Source organism: Siniperca chuatsi, linkage group LG2 (assembly GCF_020085105.1).
Source record: "Siniperca chuatsi isolate FFG_IHB_CAS linkage group LG2, ASM2008510v1, whole genome shotgun sequence".
Taxonomy (NCBI): domain Eukaryota; kingdom Metazoa; phylum Chordata; class Actinopteri; order Centrarchiformes; family Sinipercidae; genus Siniperca; species Siniperca chuatsi.
Window position 1 is genome coordinate 17151022 of NC_058043.1, and position 21423 is coordinate 17172444.

At 41.6% G+C, this 21423-nt stretch overlaps 1 protein-coding gene across 14 annotated transcripts in view; it reads left to right on the forward strand.

Moving 5' to 3' along the window:
- Window positions 1-21423, forward strand: part of cacna1da (calcium channel, voltage-dependent, L type, alpha 1D subunit, a) — a 65854-nt gene that overhangs the window by 32656 nt on the left and 11775 nt on the right. For 5 of the 14 annotated variants that reach the window (XM_044169308.1, XM_044169361.1, XM_044169300.1 and 2 more), the window contains 25 exons: window positions 347-467; window positions 632-719; window positions 842-872; window positions 972-1126; window positions 1247-1376; window positions 4644-4703; window positions 6147-6253; window positions 7165-7252; window positions 7372-7479; window positions 7593-7645; window positions 7748-7894; window positions 8045-8246; window positions 8679-8837; window positions 9280-9390; window positions 10876-10959; window positions 11807-11818; window positions 15210-15242; window positions 16208-16336; window positions 16435-16500; window positions 16595-16686; window positions 16801-16960; window positions 17582-17709; window positions 17815-17911; window positions 18004-18106; window positions 18284-18385. In XM_044169308.1, coding sequence (XP_044025243.1) covers window positions 347-467; window positions 632-719; window positions 842-872; window positions 972-1126; window positions 1247-1376; window positions 4644-4703; window positions 6147-6253; window positions 7165-7252; window positions 7372-7479; window positions 7593-7645; window positions 7748-7894; window positions 8045-8246; window positions 8679-8837; window positions 9280-9390; window positions 10876-10959; window positions 11807-11818; window positions 15210-15242; window positions 16208-16336; window positions 16435-16500; window positions 16595-16686; window positions 16801-16960; window positions 17582-17709; window positions 17815-17911; window positions 18004-18106; window positions 18284-18385 — 2566 coding nt within the window. Of the gene's footprint in view, window positions 1-346; window positions 468-631; window positions 720-841; window positions 873-971; window positions 1127-1246; window positions 1377-4643; window positions 4704-4781; window positions 4842-6146; window positions 6254-7164; window positions 7253-7371; window positions 7480-7592; window positions 7646-7747; window positions 7895-8044; window positions 8247-8678; window positions 8838-9279; window positions 9391-10875; window positions 10960-11806; window positions 11819-15209; window positions 15243-16207; window positions 16337-16434; window positions 16501-16594; window positions 16687-16800; window positions 16961-17581; window positions 17710-17814; window positions 17912-18003; window positions 18107-18283; window positions 18386-21423 lie in introns of all 14 variants that reach the window. The other 9 variants (XM_044169319.1, XM_044169385.1, XM_044169344.1 and 6 more) reach the window with 6 other exon arrangements.

Genomic DNA, 21423 nt, shown 5'->3' on the forward strand with positions numbered 1-21423 from the left:
CCATCTTAGTTGTCTATCAACTGTTCTCTGTTTGACTGAAGTCGTCATTAATTTTGCTGATAATTCCTAAAATGGTTTAGTGTACTACTGCAGTGTCAAAATAAGATACATACAGTATATATGTCAGGAAACTTGACTTTTGGCCATATTTCATCATACACATTCATCTTCCGGTATCTCTGCCCATTGATAGCAGCTGTAACGGGTTTATTGTGCCACTCAGCAGGGACTGGGGGGTTAGAACATTTGAAAAAAGTGTTGTCAGCACATACCCTCTATAACGATAAGCTTGACACACTACTGTTGATGCATCTCCCACAAAATAAATATTATTAATCGATTTTAGATCCTGACTGGAGAAGACTGGAACGCTGTTATGTATGATGGGATCATGGCGTACGGAGGCCCTTCCTCTTCTGGGATGATCGTGTGCTTTTACTTCATCATCCTCTTTATCTGTGGAAACTGTATCCTCTGCCACTGATACAAACACACCTGAAACTGCTGAAGCAGCGAATACATGAGTTAACTTACATTCATCATTTTACATATATATAAAATATAAAGCGGTGTTAAAGTGCAAGCAGTGCTTTTACAGAGAGAGTTGTCCTTTCCTGAACACTTTGCTCAGATATCCTCCTGAATGTCTTCTTGGCTATCGCTGTGGACAACTTGGCAGATGCAGAGTCTCTCAACACAGACGAAGGAGACAAGAAAGGGTGACAGCTTGATCTCCTACTATGTCTCTCTGTTACAAATATTACAAATGTTAGCTTTAAATGATCAGCCGTATTCTCAAACTCTACTCTATCATTCATAACAATATCTCTGTTCATCACAGGGATAAAAAGGAGGATGATAAAGATGACAAGGTATCGTTAATTCCTTTCAAACACTGAACCATACAGTAACTTATATTTACAGTTTGAGGAGTTATATACTCCTTCTCAAACTTTCTACTTGTCTGTAAGGATGAAGAGGAGGACAATGATGACACTGCAGCAGATGAGGAGGATCCAGAAGTTCCATCGGGACCCCGGCCAGTCATCTCTGACCTGGTAAAGAAGGAGAAGATCACTCCTATCCCGGAAGGAAGCGCCTTCTTCATCTTCAGCAGCACAAACCCGTATGAAACACTTACACATCACACTCACGCAGACTTCACACGTACGGACACATCCACACAGGTTGTGCTTAATTTCACATTGATGTTCTCTGGCTATGTTGTATTTCCTTTGTCCTCCAGGTTTCGTGTGTTTTGCCACAGACTCATCAATCATCACATATTCACCAACCTCATCCTGGTGTTCATCATGCTTAGCTCTGTCTCACTCGCTGCTGAGGATCCTATCCGAAACTTCTCAGCTCGCAATATTGTAAGTCCACAAACCTTCAACAGAAATGTATTTATGGCTTCTAACAGACTGTGTTGCAAAGAGTGACATTATTATTATATCACTATATAATGTTAGTTTAGTTAGTTTGAGATGCAGTTGTGTCATAATTCTTTTGACCTTTAAATACTGACCATACTGGTGGTTTTGCATGTTTTAGCCCATTTAATATAACTTGCATACTTTACATCACTACTGACCATTTTCCAAAGCATACACCACCCGGATTTATATTAAAGGTGGGGTATGTGATTCTAATCCAATACATGTCTTTTTGTCAGATTCAGCGAATATCTCCTCATGGTCCGCCAGCTGTCTGTTCAGTGTGTGCGCTGGAAAAAAAATCTGGTGTTGGTACACAGCCCTGGCTCTGTAAATGCTAAACAAACAAAGTGGCTCGGACCGAGCCACACAACACATTCCAGCTATTCCAGCCATGATTTGTTCGTTATATGACTTGCCCACAGACATTCAGCTTACTTTCTAGTTTGCCAAGATATGCTGTTGTTGAGATGTTAGCTATAGTAGCAGCAGAGCTGTGAGTATCACTGTCTGGAGCTGGCTTGCAGGCTCTGGGAAGCGTCTCGTCCTCTCTGGCTGTTAGCTTTGCAGCAGCAACTGTAGCGACAGTTTGCTAACCCAAACCTAGGTAACGTTAGTTACATTACTTGCTTTGTCGTTGTTCGCTCTATATCATGGTATTTGTCATGGTATTGGATTTCTCCAGAATCGCATACCCCACCTTTAAATCAGTTAACATTATTTGAGATGCAAGACAAAAGCAACTTCATGAGATCCGTTTTTAAGAACACCATTGTCAAACGAGGATTTAAGGTGTTTTTCAGTACACATCACAATAAAAGAAGCAACAAACAAATAATGCATTTAATTTATTTTCAGAGAGATGTCATCAGAAAAATATCATTTTACCAGCATGAAAAAGACATTTATCTATTGTGTCTGTGAGTCTGAACTCTACCAATCTGGCCATAAATCATAGATTTAGTCATTTCTCTAACACTATAGAGAGGGCAAAAGAGAAAAAGGGAAACAGATAGAAAAAATGATTCAGAAATAGAAAATCTAGAGTTTCTTTTCCCTGTACAACATCTATGTCATCTATCCTGTCCTTGAAAACGCTTTTCAAAAATATTACTTGCGGTTTATTTTCCAAAACATACATTCAAGTGCAACCGTTTCTGTCAGAACAAAGACTGTTCCTGTCCTGCTTGAAAATATGGGCTGTCCAAATTTAATGGCGACATCTGGTCTCCCTGCTCATGCTGGTCTGTTTCAACATTCATGATTTAGGGGTTAGGTACTCAAAAGCAACCTTTTAAATCCAAGTACCAAATTCACATTATCTTTCATTATCTTTTTGACAATGTTGTTTGTCTCTTGGAATTGTTTTTCTAGCAACATACCTTATATTATGAATGCAATACTTTAAGCAGCTCACTCACACATCACAGATGTCAGAGTGTCCTTAAATGCAGATAAAGGAAAGTTTTTAAAAAAACTTTTTGCATTAACTCATTGAGGACACAACTTGTACACAAAAAATTAAGGCAGTAATTATTTTACAGTGATGTGATGTACTTTATGTCAAGCTAGTGTCAGGTTTCTGCACATTGATTTTTGTACTATACTGAAATTAAATGAACCTCCCCTGTTGCTATCTGGAAGGTCTGAACTTATGGTACACTTTGGTTGACAATAATGATAAGGATATGCAATTTATATGTTATGAGCTGAAACAGGCAAAAACACAGTCCTATAAAGCAAAGAATTTCATTTTCAGTGCATTCTAATGACTTTAACTGTACTTTGATCATTAAGGTTACTATGGTTTAGTTGATTCATGATATATACTGCATAAGAAATTATGTAATATCACCTTGCGCTTTATGAACTAGTTAGTAGATACTTTCTGCAAGTAATTCAAATTTACTGTGTGGTGTTTACACTAACAAACTCTTTCCAGAAAAAAATTCAAATATTTTATTGGTAACGATTTATTTGGGGTGTACATAAGACTGACATGACACGTCATGAACATGAAGGAGTCTTTACGAAGGTTTATGACTGTTGTCATTATTAGTACTAAAATATTAGTTTTCCCATGTTAGTTTTTCTTATTTATTGTTATTGATATTATATAGCTCTATTACTCTCGACAGTACTTGCACCTCTGCTTATTACGTATTACTTATTACTTATTTGGTTACATTGTATTATTATACTGTACTATCATCATCAAACGGTAAACCCACTTGGTACTCGACACTTAGTTTATCTTATACTTATCTGATACTTAATTTATTTTCTGACCTGTTTTTATAGTGTTTTATAGTGTATCATATTGTTTGCTAGTACTTTCTTCTGTGTGCACTGACGTAAAGGCGAGCTGCTGTAACAAAGAGTTTCCCTACGGGGATCAATAAAGTATTTCTGATTCTGATTAAGTGTCATTCGGTTCATTTATGTCACTTTTAATGCAAAGTTGACATTTTTTGAGATGTCTTTGTTATGACAACTTGACATTAACCAAGAAAACATAACCAGTCATAAACATGCCATAGCAGGCCTAATTATCAGATTAAAGGAAACTATTTAGCTTTATGTGTTAACATTACATTAAACTGTGATATGTGGTTGGTTTTGACATTGGCTGTCATGGGACTATTATAATGCCAGAATAATTCCCTTGACCTAAAGTAAAGTGGAACTGTTTGGACTTGTCATAAAGTTGTAGTCAAATGTTATAAGGCCAATGTGACGACAGAGTACAGTACCGGAGTTTCCTGATGGGCAGATAGCTTTACTTGTTGCTAAAGTAACGTTAGCTAACCTAACTACATTGGTGGTGTTTGAGGTAAGTTTCTCCTCTTCACTGTGAAGCGCTTTGGGTATCAAGATAAATCGCTAACGTCATATAAATGTAACTAATCCAGTATTGTTATTTTAACCGCTGTTATCATAACAAAGACATCTCAAGCAATGTCAACTTTGTATTAAAAGTAACATAATTGACAGAATGACAGTTAATGACAACAGTCATAAACATTCATAAAGACTCCTGTATGTTCATGACAAGTGTCATGTCATGGTTATGACAATGTCATGTCAGTCTTATGCACACCCCTTCAAATGAAGTGTTACCGTTTTTTTTATTCATCTTGTTTACATATGATGTATGAAGCTGCACGATGAACTGTCTTTGTTAAACATGTACGTTGCTTTTTGCAGATACTTGGTTACTTTGACTATGCTTTCACGGCTATCTTTACTGTTGAGATCGTTTTGAAGGTAAATGCCCTGTGTCCCCTGTCCGTGCTGTGACTAACCTCACCCCAATAACACTCCAAACGTCTCATTGCCTTCCAGGTCCTAGGCTATGCAGATTATGTCTTCACTAGTATGTTTACATTTGAGATCATATTGAAGGTAACCTCTTAAATGACAACGAGAGCCTTGCTGCATTCTCTCCTTGTGTGTCACCTGCCACTCAGTACAACCTGGCTTGTTTGTTTCCTTTCTCTTATTTACTTTTTTCTTCATGGCACCTCTTTTAAAAAGCAAAAACTAAATATTGGAGTTGTTACTTTGCACACACTAACACAAACACAAGATTTGTTCAAATTACACTAATCAAATAACTCATGTTGGGGGAAGGAAACATCACATCAGCATTACATTATACTCAGATGGGTGTCACGTCATCGCTGAAATGATTTTGATGATGCAGATATGTAAAACATGATGCAACCCTCATTTTAATGGGCTGTTCAGACATTGTTAAGGCATTGGCTGAAGTTGAGTTTGAGGTCATCTTCAGGGAGGTGTTCGAAGACGTAAAGTCAACTCCAGTCAAAGCTAACGCCATGCCTCTCGTACTGACTGCTCTTCAGATTACCCATAAAAGAGGGGGCAAAACCAACCATGTTCCTGCCGAGCATGGTTCAGTCTGCTTTCCCTGACCGAGTGCATAGAAATGTGGAGTTGTGACTGCAGCCATTTGGGCAAAAACCCAAAGTTCATCTCTGTTTTACTTTACAAATTCTCCAATGCTCCTAGTTAGCACTCTCCTCTCTCCATCTCTCTGCAAGGCTCCACATTTACATGTACTCGGAAAATTAATCCTTTACTTTTATTATTTGAAGAAGAGTTATTTTGGCTGGTTTTTCTTCTCTGCCTGCTGAACTCTGCTGAAGTTTTAATTGGGAGCTGCTTCCCCTTATTCTGAACTATTAAAGAACATAATGGAATGTGCTTTAAGATGACGGTCCACATGAATGTGACAGTAAGGCCATTTCTACTTTCCAATCGCTATAACTAGAGCTCTTGCAGGTAGTAAATATCCCTGACATCATGGCAACAAAATGCATGTTTTATTGCCTCATCCCATAGTAGATTGTGAAATGAATGACTTGCTACTACATTCATGTAGTTAAGGGCCGTGGGGGTGGCGACGGTAGATTTAGCCTCCTGTTTCACTGCTCTGAGCTCGCCACCCCAAATCAGAGTGATCTAAAAGAGTGTGGAGACGTGTGCGCGTGTGCAAGGTGGAGAGTGCTGTATGTCAGCATATGTTTTTCCTATTTAACATGTTTGTACTGTATGTGTGTCTCTGTCCTCTGAAGTGTGGAGTGCAAGTGTTAACTCTGTAATTGTCCAGTGTGCATTGGATGAAATATGTAGGGGTCTTTCCTTCGTCATTTGCTCCTCTAACATCCTCTGTCCTCTCCTCAGATGACGACATACGGAGCCTTTCTCCATAAAGGAGCATTCTGTAGGAATTACTTCAACCTCCTGGACCTCTTAGTGGTGGGAGTTTCCCTTGTCTCCTTTGGCATCCAGTGAGTACAAATAAACGCAGACACATTTGCCTCCTGATTGTTGTAGAAGCCAAATAGTTCCAGGAACAATGGAGCAACAGGAACTAAACTCGGGAACTAAACTACGAAATAAGAGTCCCCTTTCAGCATTCTTGGTTGCATTTCCTACGCATCTGGAAAAACCATGAAAATAAGGCAAATACTCCCAATTCATAAACTGAATGTTTCTTTGCACAACTTTAATGTTTGAATGGATGCAAATGAGACATGCAGAGGTGGAAAAGGAGACTGAAAATCCCAGAACCAACTCTTTCCAACGTCGACAATCTGCTGAGGGCTTTATGGTTATTTATTTCTGCTTTAGTACTTAACAGTTCACTCTCATTGTTCCCTCTTTCTCTTTCATTCACTTGTGCTTTCAGCTCATTCACACACACACACACACACACACACACACACACACACACACACACACACACACACACACTCTTTATCTCTTTCTTTTTAGATTGTCAGGAAGCCAACAACATCACTGTAGTTGTTTTCAGAAGACATTACAAGAAATGTCCCACCTTTGTCCTAGTATTGATTCACGTAGCGTCCTCATTGTGTTAATAAAGCTGTACACAAGTGGTAGCAGCCACAAGTTTTATGTTTGAATAGTCAGCAACAGTCAGCCCTGCAAACTCCACCCCAATAGTTCCAGGGCCATCAGAAAGTACTAACCACGAGCAGGAACTTTTTTGGCACTAAGAACTATGGCAGAGAAACAAAATTTAGTTCCTGGTTCCTCTGGTCAAAAAGCAAGTCAAGTTCCTGAAATGGTTCCTGGTCTTTTTGAAAAAGTTCCTGCGGTAATAATGACCTGCTTGTCGATGCTTTTCTTGGATTATCTTGCTTTTAAACTACATTCATTTGTTTTCATTGTTCAGGTCCTCAGCCATCTCAGTGGTGAAGATTCTTAGGGTGCTTCGTGTTCTTCGACCCCTGAGGGCCATCAACCGAGCCAAAGGCCTAAAGGTGAGACCTCATCACAAAGTCATCCTGCCGCTTGTCCACAATAATAACCACAAGCTTAGACTTCTTTGTTCAGTATGGATGCCACAATGTGTAAACATTGTTATTTCTCTGTATTACAGCATGTGGTGCAGTGTGTGTTTGTGGCCATCAGGACTATCGGTAACATCATGATCGTCACCACTCTGCTCCAGTTCATGTTCGCCTGCATAGGGGTGCAGCTATTTAAGGTCAGCAGCAATGAGGTTGCAAAAAACTGTATTACACATGAAGCCAGAGATATTGAGTTAATAGTGTTAAAATATGCTTTATTAGAGTGAAAATGTTGTCTTTTCCTCCACAGGGAAAGTTCTATCGCTGCACGGATGAAGCCAAGTCCAGCCCGGAAGAGTGCAAGTTAGTTTTACTCATCTCGTTCCTTCACAACTAATTTATTTAGTAATATTACTAATTCTAGTTTCAGTCTTAACCTCCATGCAACATGTCATTTTCTCATAGGGGCACCTACATCCTGTATAAGGATGGAGATGTGAACCAGCCAACCATCCACAAACGACTGTGGAGCAACAGCGACTTCAACTTTGACAACGTCCTCATGGCTATGATGGCTCTGTTCACTGTGTCCACTTTTGAAGGCTGGCCTGCGTAAGATTCAAACTTTTTCAGATCTCAGTATTAGCAACACCATATAAAAAAAAGTTCAAATAAAAGTTTTGTTTGTGAGACACATTTCATACTCACTCACAGATGATATCTGTACTCACATGCTCTCTCTCTGTTTTCTTTTCTTCTCAGGTTACTATACAAGGCAATCGACTCCAACAGGGAGAACCTCGGCCCCATTTACAACTACCGTGTGGAGATTTCCATCTTCTTCATCATCTACATCATCATCATTGCTTTCTTTATGATGAACATCTTTGTAGGTTTTGTGATTGTCACATTTCAGGAACAAGGAGAGAAAGAGTACAAAAACTGTGAACTGGACAAGAACCAGGTCAGAGTCAGCAGGTTCACAAAATGTGGGTGTGTGGAAGCAGCGTGTTTGTGTGTGTGTTAGGTCAAAAAACTAAAGAGAACTTACGGAGAACTTACTGATATAATATGCTATGTTGAGCACTGGAAATGCTTAAATACTTTTTTTCTGAGATTTATTCATAAAGTTAAAATATTTAACTTATTCCACAGAAAAGCTAATAGGCTACAGGGGGTCTCTTGACTTTGTGGTAATGTGTGAAGAAAAGGCAGTGGCACAATAAGTACTAGTTATTGCAGTTCACAAATATCGCATTTGGCATTCTTGTGTAAAAATCCTAAAACTGATTATCACCATTACATTGTTAACATTGTGGCTCATATAAATAGTCTAATGACAGTATCAAGTGTGTTCTTAACTGAGCATTAAAACGTTTTGCATATTTCTGTGCAGCGTCAGTGTGTGGAGTACGCTCTTAAGGCTCGTCCACTGAGGAGGTACATCCCTAAGAACCCATACCAGTACAAGTTCTGGTATGTGGTGAACTCCACTGGGTTTGAGTACATCATGTTTGTGCTCATCATGCTCAACACACTCTGCTTGGCTGTACAGGTAAGAAGTCACACTATATACACTACTGAAACCAACCAGCTCAACCAACCAGTAGTAGCACTGTAATTTGACACAAAAGTGAACATCAAATATATTTATGGATAATTGCTAATGTTTATTTTGTTTGAAAGGAGAGGTTGAGAAAAAGTTTGTTGTCAGTGGGCATTAAATAATACATTGTACATTTTGGATGATATAGTCAATATAAAACTACTTATATAAGTTTTAAAGTCCTAAATATATGTACATATTTATATACTATATATGTATAATTGGTGCAATGATGTACCAAAAACATTTTCATCAGTATAGATGAATGTTATTATTATTTTTTTCTTCTTTCTGACCAGAATCTTTATTAATTTATTTAGTGTATATCAAAATAATAGCCGCCCTGTTCTTCAGTTTTCTTTAACCGTTCCTCTTTATGTCCTTTCTGCAGCACTACGGCCAGTCTGCGCTCTTTAACTATGTAATGGACATTCTTAATATGGTCTTCACTGCGGTCTTCACTGTGGAAATGGTTCTCAAACTCATCGCTTTCAAACCCAGGGTGAGTCGCCCCGCAAATGTCTTCACAGACAACCACTTTCAGAAGAGCACAAACACACACTAACTCAAACAGAGACAGAGATACTTACACTGAGAAACAGCGAATCACCCACACACACACACACACACATACACACACACAGATGTCCTACTTTAACAAACATTCATTGATACAGTTTTATTTATTAAAGGAATACTTTTTACATTTTGGTAAATGCACTTATTCACTTTCTTGCTGAGTTAAAAGAGAAGATCAATAACACCTTCATATCTGTCTGTTAAATGGAAGCTACAGCCAGCTTAGCTTAGTATAAAGACTGGAAACAAGGGGAAACAGCTAGCCTGGCTCCGTCAAAAGGTAAAAAGTTTTCCAGGAAGTTACAATGTGTTAATTAGTGAGCTTCTCTGGTACTGGTGAGTGGACATTACTACTCCAGGCCAAGAGATAGTCCAGCACATAACCCCTGTAAAACCGCAACGTGTCGTTTTTATGGATTTTGTTACCTTCGGACAGAGCCAGACTAGCTGTCTCAGCCGGTTACCAGTCTTTATGCTAAGCTAAGATAACCATCTCCTGGCTGTAGCTTCATATCCTCTCATCTAACGTTCAGCAAGAGATGTTGAACTATTGCTTAAATGTTTAAGAATGGAGCAGCATACGTGAACGTGTGAAAACTGATGAGTAAGTGAATGTTTTTTCCCCCTCAACTGCCAACAGCTCTGTGTTGAGAAGAAGGACAGGATGCTAGTAAGAGAGTGTGGGGTGCAGTGCTGACATTTTTTTCTTTCTTTTACTAAAATAGAATTCACTGTTTGTCAAGGTCTTGGCAGCAGTGTTTTTGCATGTATTATTAGTATTAACATCAAATTGGTGCAGAGCTTGTACTCTGCAGTTCAACCACACTCTATAAATCAATGTACTACAATCACGGGCCCTTCAGCTCAAGTAGCCAGCAGGGGATCATCTGTGTTTTAAATTACCAGAATAAGTCTATATGAATTTCAGTGTGCGATTAAAGACTTTTTGTTTGTGCTGATCTTACATCCAACTTGCCCACCCCTCGCTCCACCTCACTCAGGGCTATTTTGGGGATGCCTGGAATGTGTTCGACGCCTTGGTTGTGATTGGCAGCATAGTAGATATTGTTCTCAGTGAGATCGATGTAAGTAAGCTCAGCTACAATGAGCCCCGCTGCTCTCTGACCTCTCTCTGTTCGGGCCACCTCGGCTCACACTGCAGGTTTCTATGGCAGGGCTCAAGATTTCTGGCTTTATATCTGATCACTCTTAATACTTAATCTCCTTTTTCTCTCTCTTTTTCTCCTCCCCTGACCCTGCCATTTCATTACATCTTTTGGCTCGTCCCCTCTTTACTTTCCACTCTTCCCTGATCATCTGTCTGATTCTGTTTCCCTCTCCTTCTCTTCACGGTCTCTTCCCTTTCATTCCCATCTTTACCCTTACATGTAACGCCATGCATTAACAGCACTATTTCGCTGATGCTTGGAACACATTTGATGCCTTAATTGTTGTTGGTAGCGTTGTCGATATCGCTATCACTGAAGTTAATGTAAGTACTCCTTTTTTCTGCCTCCCAAGTTAAACTGAAGCCTTACAGGAAAGCCACATGGCAATTGCCAGGATTATTTGTTGAAATTTGATAGTGTAGTGGTTCCCAACCTTTTGTCATGAGGACCCTGAAAATGAAGCAAATGTCTACTTGACCCTTTTGATAAGTGTTGAGAGCAGATAAATCGAAGAGTGTTTTTTTTCTTCTCTCACTTTTCATTTTGAAGGATTTTAGAGCCCGTAAGAGGTAAAAGTATGTAGTATTTAGTATGTAGTATTACAGAAAAGGAAAAAAAAACAAACAACAACATAATTTTGTGTAACAGAAATAATTTTTCTTATTTCTTTAATCATCTGATGACCCCTCACACTTTATTTGGGAACCTCTTGTGGGAACCACTTCTCTTGTGCGTTCAGTTGTAGCCTCCACTTTGAAATGTTATCTGCTAAACTAAGAGCTTCCAAGATTATCATGATACTTTGTATGCTAAAACTTTTTATTTTTATGTTTGGAAAGGCATTCGTAGTTGTTAAAGTGCCATTGGCTTATTCTGTAAAGCTTCAGTTTGACCTTCATTATATGTCCTTTTCTTATTAGTGCTAGTGCATCCACAGTACACTGAGTTAATCAAATAGTCTGTCCTGGTGGAATTATGCTTCTGTTTTGTTGCAGTACTGTTTGTTGCAGGAATCATGACAAAATGTCTGATGAACATGCTGATTGTTAACACTTGATGTTTCAAAAACAGGAGTCTCTCACATTTCTTTGTGAACTGAGGCATGCATTTGGTTCAGTGCGGGATGATGTGGTTGTCTAATTCTTACCCTTCTTCATTTTGTTTCCATAGAAACTTGTAGAGGCAAGTATGGCAATGAACAAAAATCTTTTCTGTGTGTAACCTGTTGTGTATAACAACTTTATCTTCGGGACCCCTTTACAGTGGATTAAAAACTAAATTGGTCATCTAATGTTTTATTGACTCAGGCAAAAATAGATTTTTGTAGTTTTGTAGCACAGTAACACATAGATTTAATTTTAACTGAGAGATTATTTCAGTATTGATCAAAGTCAGTCATTCGTTTTGAAAATTCAAGTCAAGGTTCAATACAATTATTTCTTTACATTAACCAACTATAAAAATGCTCCTCTCTTCATGGCTTCAAAAAAAAACACCTAAAACAAAGACTAAGTGTCTGTGATCTACATTGTCGTGTTTTGAGTTTAGCTTGGTACAAAAATGGTTAAGATTGTCAGATTTATAGTCCAGGATACAAACAAACACCAGGAATGCTATGAGACCAAATTTCAAGTTTCTGAGGAATAGTTATGGAGATTATGGTGCTTGTTAGAGGTGCAGTGTGCCAAAGACTCACTGCTCCACCTGCCGCCCCGTCCCCCTCCTGAGTGCTCTCGTGTCTGAGCTGCAGTGCTGTTTTTCTGGAGTTATATTTCATGTTTTCTGTGTTTTCTCAGTTTGTTATTCCAAAATGTGTGTCTGCATGAGTGTATAAACAAGCACTAACTTTGTTTAAAACATATGCTGGTGGTGTGTGTAGGTTATTATTGTTATGCATGTGTGTTTTTACATGTGTACACTTTGTACTTTAAGGTGTGCCGTATGTATGAATATATGTGTGTTGTGAATGTTGGGGACATGATGTTGATTTCACAAGAGCTTTCATATTGGTTCTTGTGAGGCACCTTTCATACCATTTACATTTATTTGTGGTTTGCACTGCATGAGGTTGTTGCTGTTTGTGTCACACAGCAAACTGACCAGATCAGATATTGAACTTTTTCCATTGAATCATTTGTAAAAGGTGTGGGTTTGCATTTTAATGTATTGATTTTTACTACTTGCTTGCCTTTCCAGCCATCAGCTGTGTGATTGTTTAGTTTATCACCTGACCACTGTGCCCTCTCCAAATGCATGCTGCGAAGCGTCAGCCATTCACCTCATTCCCTAACCTTTCCATGTCCCGCCTCTCACAGATGGCGCTTGGCCACCAGCTCCATTCCCCTCTGGTCAGTTTTTTCCATAGAGCCTTGTGAAGTTTGCCCTTTCTCTCTTGCCATACCCCTCGACCTTTACCTCCAGACAGAATGGCCCTGGAGCTCAGAGCTTGGAAATGTCCATCCTACACAACATTAAGGACACTTTTGAAATAGAATCTCTGAAACTCAATCAATGTTTGAAAATTTGAAAATCGTGATGAGATTTTTAAGAAATGTCATCTTTTACTTTCCTTAAAGTTGTGTAGGCCACTGCAGCTTCGCAGATCGTTGAGTTAATGCATCAATATTAGCTAAAACGGATAAGTCATGGTGTGAACTGGATCGAAATAGAAGCTTTTTCAGCAACTAAAACTTAGATTCGGCTTCAGTTACAGTCCTCAAATGAAAGTAAAAGTCTAAGCATCCTATCACCATACAGTTATCAGGTGAACTAAAAATTCATCAGAAGACGCTGAATTAGTTTTTGTACATTTACACTGATGGTGGTTTAATGCAGCTGAGTTTGAGGTTCTTTGATGATCTTGTGTTTGTGTCTCTGTGAGTGATTGTCTCTGTGTTTTGTTCTGTCTTCCTGTAGTGAGCTCTTAAAGCTCAGAATGGAGCTCATGTGTAGCGCAGGTGTGTAGACTCCAGTCAGGTGCATGAACACTCCAACAGTAACGCTCTCCCTATTTACACCTCTCCGCCTGTCCTCTTATTCCTATTACAGTATGACTCAATCTGTCTAGTTTTATTTGCTATCCTGGTATTGGTCTCTATCTCTGATTTCCTCCTCCTCCCTCTCTTTCTCTCTCCTTTTCTGTCGTTCATTCACCTCTTTCTGCACCGGACTGTGAGAGCGTCCTGCTATGGCAGTTTTGTTGCAGGGCACTACTGACATGCATGAGTTGCTGCCTTGCTATGAGTTCACCACTGGCTCCTCATCCTCCAAATGTCTTGCGTGTGCGTGCAGTGCTTCCCCAGCAACGTGGCAATGCTGAACGCATGCTCCATCAATGCTGTGGCCAGGATTACCTAAAGAACCTCCTCAAGCTAATTCTACATTTTTTTTAATAATTTCTGCTCATTTTGCACCTCATACTGACAGTTTGTCTAGTATTGTGCTGAGGGATTTGAATGAAGCCGTATCTGTTTGGAGTATCTCTTTGTTTTCAGTGCTGAGCCTTCTGATATGACTCTTTTCAGTGTTGAGTTAATCTCATTCTTTTGCAAAAAATCACATTATCATTACACAGGTTCAGTGTAACCACCACTATGATTGATGTTTCTATTTTATTTTGCACTTAGACTTTCTCTGTGTACAAATGCTCACTGAATACTGCTGATATCCTATCATTTATTGTTAATTACATGAATTGCAAACAATAACTGTGTATGGGTGCGGATTTGTGTGAGCAACTATATAGATCATTTTATTTTATTATACTCAATCTCTTGTTGGTCAGCAAGCAAGAAGAAACATTGTTTTGAAAACACTTGATTTACATAAAATCATTACAACCCATAGGAGAGTGAGATTGCAGCTGTCTTACATGTACTCCAATCCTATGATGGATGCTATTAATGATGCACACAATGATTTTTGTCCAGTCAAGTCATATTTTGATGTGTACTTGCCTGAGTCTGAAGTCTAAACGTTGCTATACAGGAAAAACAAACAATTAGCTATGAGTCGCGGCTCTGTAAGAATAGCAGCCGGTGCTTTCATCATGACATGAATTCATAACATTTGTTATGTCAGTCAGTTAACATCTCATTAACATTGTCTAAAGCCCGACAAAGACATCTCAACCATAAAGTCCATTTAATCCCATCAGTAATGACCATCACACCGGGGGAGTGATAAAGTTGTGTGCCAGTCTTTCATGTTAAGTGATTAAGTAATTTCATGTTGTTCGTCAGTCTGACATGCAATTGTTAAGTCCTACATGGAGAATGTAAAGCTGTAAACCTGTTGTATGGCAGTTTTTTAAAGCGTTAAGATAATGTTTTATGTCTGTCAGTATATTAAGCGTACATTGACAGTGATACATGAATGTCTGTCTTTGTCAGAGTGAAACAATAAGACAGTTTTGTCCTGTCAATGAGAAGAGTAGTGACTTTATTCTGTCTACGTCTTGACTGGCGTTGTGTGATAAAAGCCGTTTCAAATGTAATGTTTATGTGTTTGGCCCAATGTGTGTGAGACCTGCGGGCTCTGTGCAAGTCATTAATACAGGTCTTTGATTTTAAAGCCAACGGAGACTCCTCAGGTGGATGAGCAGGGGGTAAGATGCTCCGCCCCCCCTCTCCCCCTTCCTCCCTCTTCAGGGCCATGCCATGTTTAGATCTGCATTTCTTTGTTTGCTATTTCTGTTGTCTACAACATCGATGATCTATTGCTTATTTTTAGTTTCCATTCTCTTTTTTTCCTCACTTTTGTTTTGTTTGTTAATTTGCATATAGCCTCAAAAAATGTGCCTTTCATTTTCCTAAATGTTTGGAGTTATTGGAGTTATTTCTAAGGAGAGTGTGTCACTCAAACGTGACGCTGTGTGTCCTGTTAGGTGGGAGCGGTTTGGGGCCGCTCCTCACGTTTGTGCTGTTGACACTGCTACATGGTCTCTGCCACCATTCTTGCGTGTGGGAGTGACCCATGGGTGACCCCTGAGATCAGGTCACCCAGCTCTGACCTGTGAACCTCCTGGCCGACCCATTCGGGTTGGCCCCACTGTGACTCCGCATGCAGTGACTCTGGACTTGAGGGTGCCATGCTTGTGCAGATGTATCCTAAGTATGGCAAGGTTTTCTCCAGCATGCTTGCCTCCTTGCTTCCTCCCTGTAGGTCTGTACAGTGACAGGGCTCCTGACAGTGCTTTGGACGCAGACTAACAGAAACATATCAGCTGCAGCTACACTGCTTTAGAGACTCTTCTTAATTATGTTTTGACTAGAAATTGTCTAAAATCTACAGCCTTGAATATGCTATATAGAACAACTGCAATTTGAACATCTACTAGATGTTGCCACCACACCATAAAACTTATCCATGCTCAAATTCCAAACTAGGTTTTCTCTGAACATGCAGTATTCCATGACGTAACGATGCAGTGCTGCTTTCTCAGCCCATATGTATCTGGCACCGGGGTCTCAGTTCAGACCTCATCATCCCGTAAAGCACAGCCAGGTGCTCTGCGTTCACTACATACACTGTTGCTCTCCTGTCCTCTGACTCTGGACTGTTTCTCCACAGAACACAGAGGACAGCGCTCGCATCTCCATCACCTTCTTTCGTCTGTTTCGTGTCATGCGGCTGGTCAAGCTCCTCAGCAGAGGGGAGGGCATTCGCACCCTGCTTTGGACTTTCATCAAATCCTTCCAGGTGAGGCGCAGTGCAATTATCTGATCATTGACTAAGGGAAATATTAAAGTCACGCATATTAAACTTTTTCTACTATCTTTTCTCTCTTTTGCCTGAAGGCTCTGCCATATGTTGCTCTTCTGATAGCCATGCTGTTCTTCATCTACGCTGTCATTGGCATGCAGGTTGGTAACTAAATGTGACAGAAAATATTTTTCCTGTCTTACCCAAATTGGAAAGGTTGCGGTTAAATTAATGTGGTCGATATTTCTTCTTCAGGTGTTTGGAAAGGTTGCCATGGTGGACGGTACGCACATCAACAGAAACAACAACTTCCAGACCTTCCCTCAGGCTGTGCTGCTTCTCTTCAGGTGTGTAGGCTTTTGGGGGTCAGGGGTCATCAGGAAACTGATATCACTGTATTTTTAATTTTCTGGGTTACTTGAGTGATTAATTTGTGTCTGTCTTGCCTGTCTGTTCCCCAGATGTGCCACTGGAGAGGCATGGCAGGAGATCATGTTGGCCTGTATGCCGGGGAAACTGTGTGACCCAGAGTCCGACTACAACCCCGGGGAAGAGATGACATGTGGCAGTGGATTTGCAATAGTTTACTTCATCACCTTCTACATGCTCTGCGCCTTCTTGGTACACAGAAAAATTAAACAGTGTTTGAAAGGCTGTCTTTTCTGCAGTTGAAGTATTATTAATGTAAAACCTTGCTCTACATATTTGTTCATGTACAACCGAGGCCCATGCAACTCTACAGATATTCCATAAACAACATGGCTCTCAATAAGAGAGCTAAACAAAATGGTAATATGAAATTGGCCGTAACTCAATAATAATCTGTGTAATCAACATAAAACAGTCTGTTAAGAGAGAGCAACAAGCAAGATAGCATCATAGTAGTTCCTTTTCAATAAAGTTCAAAGTAGTCACCACTAATGCCACAACAATGTATGTCTATTGTTTTAATTTAGTTTAATTGGTCTGGTCTGTAACTCTCATGGAATAGCATGTAACAGTAACTTTTTGGTCACAACTCAAAAGGCCTTTCTTAACTGTCTAAATCAGTATTTACACTTTTATTTTGTAGTTTAAACTCATTTTAATGTATATTGCTGTAGTTCAAAAAACTACAAATCTTCTGTGTGTAGTAATTGCGCTGTTACTCACTTTTCCACAGTTTTTCGCATTTGTAGAAACATGTGAAAAGGCCTCCAACATTAAGCACATGTATGTAAAACAGTTTTCTTTCTCATCCAGATTATCAATTTGTTTGTGGCCGTCATCATGGACAACTTTGACTATCTAACACGTGATTGGTCCATTCTTGGTCCACACCACCTCGATGAATTCAAGAGAATTTGGTCAGAGTACGACCCAGAGGCAAAGTATGTACCCATAGTATCCAAAAGTATGTTTGTGTGTAGTCATTTGTCTCTGTCAGTACGTATATTGACAATTAACGTCTTACATCTGTTTTCTTTCTCATACAGGGGCAGAATTAAACATCTGGATGTTGTAACACTCCTTCGTCGTATCCAGCCTCCTCTCGGGTTCGGCAAACTGTGCCCTCACAGAGTCGCTTGCAAGGTCTCTTCTCCGCTCTTCTTTTATTATCTCTTTTCCATCATTTAGCTGGCCTGTTCTACCATGTTAAAGGCCTCTATCTGCTCTTCTTTCAGAGGCTGGTAGCCATGAACATGCCTCTGAACAGCGACGGCACAGTCATGTTTAACGCCACTTTGTTTGCACTGGTGCGCACCGCCCTGAAGATCAAAACAGAAGGTATGAGCCAAATATAAGCCACATGACACTGTACTGCTCCTAGAAAACACATACAATACTCTGCTGATGCATTACTGAACACTCTCTGTTACCTGTAATTACGAGCATTTCTGGATTTAAAATGGCTGTGAACCGGAGTGCTGGTTTCTCAGGGATGTTTGTTTCCCTGTGGTGCAGGTAATCTGGAGCAGGCCAACGAGGAGCTGCGAGCTGTCATCAAGAAAATCTGGAAGAGAACCAGCATGAAGCTGCTGGATCAAGTGGTGCCCCCTGCTGGTGGTTAGTGTAATCGGCCTGAGTCTGTCAATGAAATCACATACACCTCCTAGTCCTTCTGTTATAGTTTGACACACAAACCAAGCTAGAGCAGCTTCCACAGAATCACACACACACCATATGCTGCCCACATGCTGTTTGCATAAAATTACAGGAAACTCCAAACTGCGTTTTCATAAGTATGTCCTTAAATAAAAATTCACTCACACACACATAAATACTCACACACAAGTAAAGCTGTATCGTGCTGTTTCTGCTCTGTTCATGTTTCATATCCATGTGTGTTTGATCCACACTCCTCCCTCCTGCCCTGGATGCTGGAGGCCACTGACTGTCTGCTGGGCTTGGGGCTTGCATGGCCTTGTAGACCACTGTGCAAGTGCATGCTCTGTCTTTCTCACTAATCTCTGTCTCTCCTTTCTCTATTTCTCTGACTGTCTCCTTGTCTTAATCTCTGTCCTTTTCTCACTGCTTGAGCTTCCACAGCTTATTTTTCTCACACTTTTATATCTCTGTATCCAAAACTCTGAGGCACTTCAGAATATTCTGAAGCAGTTCTGTTTTAGGGTGGTGGCATGGAACTAGTGTTGCCTCTCTCTCCGATCTCTGTCCCCAGCGTGCTTGTTCAAAGTGATTCAGACCTCTGCTTCAGAATGATTCTCACAAACTCTTCAAATTAAAAAATACATGCAAGAACATGCCCATACAAAGTTTTAAGTATAATATTCACTGGATAGCACACATCATATAACAAAAAGGCATACATGAGCACAAACAGGTGAATTCACTCAAACATACTGACATATATGATGCATACTGTAGATCTGCTTGCTTGCATGTGCTAAAGTAGTAAATTAAATGGCATTCTCGACATTAAAAAAAAGAATTTGGTTCACACACACCCCTGCCTCAAAGGTAAATTAATGGCAGTTGTTTAAATTAAATTTATCCATCCATCCATCCATCTTCTTCCGCTTATCCGGGGCCGGGTCGCGGGGGCAGCAGTCTAAGCAGGGACTCCCAGACTTCCTTCGCCCCAGACACTTCCTCCAGCTCCTCCGGGGATCCGAGGCGTTCCCAGGCCAGCCGAGAGACATAGTCCCTCCAGCGTGTCCTGGGTCTTCCCGGGGCCGCCTCCCGGTGGGACATGCCCAGAACACCTCCCGAGGGAGGCGTCCAGGAGGCATCCGGATCAGATGCCCTAGCCACCTCAGCTGGCTCCTCTCGACGTGGAGGAGCAGCGGCTCTACTCGAGCTCCCCGTGTGACTGAGCTCCTCACCCTATCTCTAAGGGGCGCCCAGCCACTCGGCGGAGGAAGCCCATTTCGGCCGCTTGTATCCGCGATCTTGTCCTTTCGGTCACTACCCAAAGCTCATGACCATAGGTGAGGGCAGGAGCGTAGATTGACCGTAAATCGAGAGCTTTGTCTTTCGACTCAGCTCCTTCTTTACCACAACGGTCCGATACAGCGCCCGCATCACTGCAGACGCTGCACCGATCCGCCTGTCAATCTCACGCTCCATCCGTCCCTCACTCGTGAACAAGACCCCAAGATACTTAAACTCCTCCACTTGGGGCAAGGACTCCCCACCCACGCGAAGAGAGCAAACCACCTTTTTCCGGTCAAGAACCATGGCCTCAGATTTGGAAGAGCTGATTCTCATCCCAGCTGCTTCACACTCGGCTGCAAACCGTCCCAGTGCATGCTGCAGGTCCCGGTTTGAAGAAGCCATCAGAACGACATCATCTGCAAACAGCAGAGATGAGATCCTGTGGTTCCCAAACCGGACACCCTCCGCCCCTGACTGCGCCTAGAAATTCTGTCCATATAAATTATGAACAGAACCGGTGACAAAGGGCAGCCCTGGCGGAGTCCAACATGTACCGGGAACAGGTCTGACTTACTGCCGGCAATGCGAACACAGCTCCTGCTCCGGTTATACAGGGACCGGACAGCCCTTAGCAAAGGGCCCCGGACCCCATACTCCCAGAGCACTCCCCACAAAGCGCCCGGGGCACACGGTCGAATGCCTTCTCCAGATCCACAAAGCACATGTGGACTGGTTGGGCAAACTCCCATGAACCCTCGAGCACCCGATGGAGAGTATAGAGCTGGTCCAGTGTTCCACGACCGGGACGAAACCACTCTGCTCCTCCTGAATCCGAGGTTCGACTATCGGACCAATTCTCCTCTCCAGTACCCTGGAATAGACCTTACCGGGAGGCTGAGAAGTGTGATCCCTCTGTGATTGGAACACACCCTCCGGTCCCCCTTCTTATACAGAGGGACCACCACCCCCGGTCTGCCAGTCCAGAGGCACTGTCCCAGACCGCCACGCGATGTTGCAGAGACGTGTCAGCCAAGACAGTCCCACAACATCCAGAGACTTAAGATACTCAGGACGGATCTCATCCACCCCGAAGCCTTGCCACCAAGGAGCTTGCCAACAACCTCAGTGACTTCGGCCAGGGTGATGGATGAGTCCGCCTCCGGTCCCCAGCCTCCGCTTCCTCTTCGGAAGACGTGACAGCGGGATTGAGGAGATCCTCAAAGTATTCCTTCCACCGTCCGACAACATCCCCAGTCGAGGTCAACAGCTCTCCACCCGCACCGTACAAGGTGTTGGTGAAGCACTGCTTCTTCCCCTCCTGAGCCGTCGGACGGTTTGCCAGAATTTCTTTGAGGCCGACCGATAGTCCTCCTCCATGGCCTCTCCGAACCTCTCCCAGTCCTGAGTTTTTGCCTCTGTGACCGCACGGGCTGCAGCACGCTTAGCCTGCCGGTACCTGTCAGCTGCCTCGGGAGTCCCACGAGCCAACAAGGCCCGATAGGACTCCTTCTTCAGCCTGACGGCATCCCTTACTTCCGGCGCCCACCACCGTGTTCGGGATTGCCGCCGCGACAGGCACCAGAAACCTTGCGACCACAGCTACGAGAGCCGCATCGACAATGGAGGTGGAAAACATGGTCCACTCGGACTCAATGTCCCCAACCTCCCCGGGATCTGGGAGAAGCTCTCCCGGAGGTGTGAGTTGTAGA